The 3,972-nt window shown below is 50.2% G+C and overlaps 1 protein-coding gene across 3 annotated transcripts in view; it reads right to left on the reverse strand.

Moving 5' to 3' along the window:
• The window catches only part of CSMD2 (CUB and Sushi multiple domains 2), a 123,663-nt gene extending 120,169 nt beyond the window's left edge, over positions 1-3,494 (reverse strand). For all 3 annotated transcript variants that reach the window (XM_027905951.1, XM_027905949.1, XM_027905948.1), the window contains exon 1: positions 3,388-3,494. In XM_027905951.1, the coding sequence (XP_027761752.1) occupies positions 3,388-3,490 (103 nt within the window). In that variant the 5' untranslated portion in view covers positions 3,491-3,494. The remainder of the gene's footprint in view (positions 1-3,387) is intronic.
• Positions 3,495-3,972: the final 478 nt, after the last annotated feature.

A 3,972-nucleotide genomic window follows, 5' to 3' on the forward strand; every position in this document is an offset into this window, starting at 1 on the left:
CCCTAATTGCACCGTGTCCCTTCCAGCAGCAGCTGATAAAAGAGGGATCTCTGCCCCCTCTCCTCTTAATCCTCCCTTTTGTTTGCAGCAAGGAGACAACGATGAAAGCAGAGCTTTACAAATGGCTCAATTTAGATTAAACGAGGCACGATCCAGCAGCACTTGCTTCATAATAAATAAATAAATAAAGAAAGAAGATTCTCCTACTCTCTGCACTCAAAAATCTGGTATCTGAAAACCTGTTTTGTTTATAAGTCAGAATGTGGAGCAGTACTACAAAGGGCTGTGTCAGGATAATTGGATGAACAGAAACTCCTGTTTTCTGCAGGGTTTTGCTGCTCACACGTATCCAGTAGATCTAATGGAATACTCAGCATCCTGTCAAATTTGAGAGATGACATTACAAAGCTTTTCCAGCGAGCAGGCAGTCAGGGGTGTTTCTTTTAAACCATTTTCATGTTGCTCTAAATGAGAATTTAAGAACACATCTATTTATTTTTAATTTGGAAAAGAGCATTTCAGAACAAAAAACAAAAATAAAATAAAATAAATAAAATCTATTCCACTAATCTCTGTTCTCCTTGCTGGGGGACTGCTGTTAAATACAGGCCTGCCTGAGTCCCTCCTCCTCCTCCTCCTCCTGCTGGGATGTTCTACCATCAGCTGAGATACTACAGCAGGTTGTTCATGGGAGTTCTTATATTGGAGGTGAAGAAAATCCCCCTCAAATCAGCTGTTTGGAAACCCTTCTTTCAGCCAGCCTATGGAGGGGCTCTCCAGGAATCAGAACCTGCACAAGCACCAGGGTTTTCCTGTCCCTGCCACAGGAGACTCGACAGGTTGTACAACGTGAGCCACGAGCCCTCTGCAGCCCCCAGAGGGGCGAGCCAAGGTGAAGGAAGATGTGCCAGGAATGAAGCCCCAAAATTCCCAGCTATCTCCATGCCCAGCTGGGCGGGGCTGGGACCAACCTGGGGGAGGTGGGAAGGTGTCCCTGCCCATGGGATGGGACGAGCTTTGTGGTCCCTTCCAACCTGAACCATTCCATGGCTCTGTGATAGCCTTAACAAGCCCTTTCTGTGGGGCACAGATTGTCCCTCAGCCCCCTGGGAAGGTGGCAGCTCTGCTGGGATCTGCTCCTGCCACGGGCTGGAGTTCACCCCGTTCATCTCCAGGGGCGGGGGGATCGAGGAAAGCTGCAAGGATGTGTCGGTAACAATCAGCTAAAAAAGCAATCTGGGGTTCAGCTCCTGCCACAAAATACGTGCAGGGAGGGGGAGCAGCAGCCAGAGCATCGCTCACATCTCCCCAGCTCCGCTTCCAGTTCAGCAGCTTCTCCATCCCTGCATTCCCAGCTGCCGGGGGGGGACAGGGGACACCTGGCTGTGCTGCCACCTCACCTGACTGAGGCACGTCCAGATCATTTCCTGACACCTGCAGGTGCAGGGCACCTCTGGGAGACGGCAGGAGGAGGGGGAGGAAGGAAAAAAACCCCGTGCATGGATTTCTCTCCTGTCCCTTTGATTTGCTCTCACGGGACGTTGGGGGGAAAAAGTGTTTGCAAGAACACAAGATTCACCTCAACAAAAGGGAAAAGGAGAAAATAGTTAACTCTGCCAGGAAGGGAACAATTTTGCTGTATTAAACAAACCTAAAAAAACCACCTCTCTCCACAAGCTGATTATATCTAACCTTGCTTTTACATTCACTCAGTGATTTCCAAATGAGGCCACGGATTAGAAGGAGCTGAGAGGGAACAGGCAACGAAGGTGTTCTGCAAAACTGAGGATCAATTTAAACAAGCTGGAAGGGAAATTGTTTTCTTATAGATTATCAGCAAAGCCAGATCCCGTCTCAGAGGACACAGGGTGTTAATAAATGATGTATTCACACGTCTTTGGAAAACAGGCAACAAATGAGATTCCCCCTCACCCTTCCTCCCTTCTCCTGGACAAGCCTGGGCTCTGATTCATTCTCTCCTGATGAAAAATGCATTGGAGCTGCTCTGCTTTGTATGGCACGACAGGGCCTGTTCTGTATGTGGTTTTCTCTCCATGGTGATATTTAGGTCCAGACAAGGTGATGCTCCCAAGGAAAGGGTTACACTGGGTTTTGGTGGAAGTTGTGCTGGCGCCTCGTGTTCCTCCAGCCCCACGTCCCACCGGCTGCAAACGTCCTGCCCTCAGACCTGGGGGGCGTCGTCACTTTATTTTCAGTATTTTCAGTACGAAACAACAAGCCAAGCATTTGAAATCTTCCCTGCCAGGCAGAAAGAACCTGACAAACCCCACAAAAACCAGCAAGGGGAGGGGAACGAGTGGCAGGTCCCTCCCTGGCAGCCAGAGCCAGGCCCTCCTTCAACGCCACCTCCAGAGCACTCGCTCAGTTCATCCCTTAAACACTCAGTACACAAGAGCACAGTTCACCCTGTCTGACAACCCAGTTTCCAATGAGGGTGTGAGATTAGAACCCCCCCTGACATTTATCTAATCAGGGAAAATTATAACGTTAATCTTTACTTTTCTATTTAAGAAGAAAGGATGACTCAGGCAGGTGTTTTAATAGAAAGCAGCGCTGCTGACAGCGAGGGAAAATGTCCTATCAAAAGGCATCAAAAGCTGCACAGGAAAAACAAAAAGGTTTGTTTTTTTTTTTTTTTCCTTATGATGTGAAGTAATTTATATGTTCAAGGAAGGCCAAGAGAGTTAAATAACAAGGGTGGTTCAGAAAGCAAGGCTAAACAACGCTGCTAAGGCTGAACAGTGAGGGAACATCCAAACAGGGCAGGTTTATCCAAGGAAAATCCTCTCCCTTTCACTCTGCTCCTGTTCCAGAGCTATGGCACTTCCCCTCAAATTCCTCAATTCCCTGGGAAAAAAGGAGCTGAGCTGCCCTGACCCCCCTTTGGAGGGTGCACGAGCAGCTGGATGTCATTCCTGCTCCCTCCCTGCTTCATTTGCCCTCTCCTTCATCCTGCCCCCAGCACCAGCTGCACCCACAACATCCTCCAGAAACATCCCAGGGAATGCTGCAAACACCTCCAAGGAATTCCCTCCAAACCTTCCCCAATTTTGGAGACCCCCCCTGGTCCTACCCAGGAGATGCACCGGGCCAGGGCTGCCCCCAACCCCAGGGCAGCATCTTCCCTCTGCTTGAGCCACCTGCCAGAACATCTCCCCTCCCTCACCAGCACCTGAAGATCCCAATCCAGAAACCTTTTTACCCCAGTCCTGGAATCTTTTTTATCCCGTCCTGGGAGGGTGGGCAGGCCCTGGCACAGGTTTGCCCAGAGAAGCTGTGGCTGCCCCATCCCTGGGAGTGTCCAAGGCCAGGTTGGAGCACCCTGGGATAGCAGGTGGGCTGAGAGGGAGCAGCAGGAGCCTTTACCTTGGTACTGGGCACTGAAGCCCTTCTGCCTGTGGTTGCCATCGGAGGTGAAGTGGAGCCTCAGCCAGTTCTTGCTGCTGATCACAGGGGCAGGTAAATTCATCCCAGTGAACCTGCAAGAGACCAACCAGCGACAGCCCCACGTTAGTGGGTGGCAATCACCCCCCCAGCACCTGCCTCTCCAGGTGTTCCTCCTCCCATGGGGAACCCTCATGGGGGGGAGAGCCAGGAAAGCATCTCCACATCTGTAACCACAGGAGCTTCCACCCCTTCCTCCTCAGGCAAAGGATTCCCCCCCAAGCTTATTCAGCTCCTGTCTTTCTGCTGGCTTAACCCACTCCAGAAAAGTCTTTATTTTTATTTTAACTGAGGAGGAGGAAGGAGTGCAAGAACCGCTTTGGTTCTTTCCCTGTAAATTGCCAGCAAGGAGAAGTGATTTATGATCCATCCCGACCTGGGCAAGATTACAGCCATCAAACAAGGTGGAAAGCTCCCCAGCCCCAGCAGCAGCCCTTCAGATCTCTTTATATTTGTATTTTCCTTTAAAATACGATGCTGTTTGCTTGGGTAAACTCCAGCTCATCG

This window comes from Empidonax traillii, unplaced genomic scaffold (genome assembly GCF_003031625.1).
Source record: "Empidonax traillii isolate 1590-97213 ecotype Southwest subspecies unplaced genomic scaffold, ASM303162v1 scaffold1223:size154416, whole genome shotgun sequence".
Taxonomy (NCBI): Eukaryota; Metazoa; Chordata; class Aves; order Passeriformes; family Tyrannidae; genus Empidonax; species Empidonax traillii.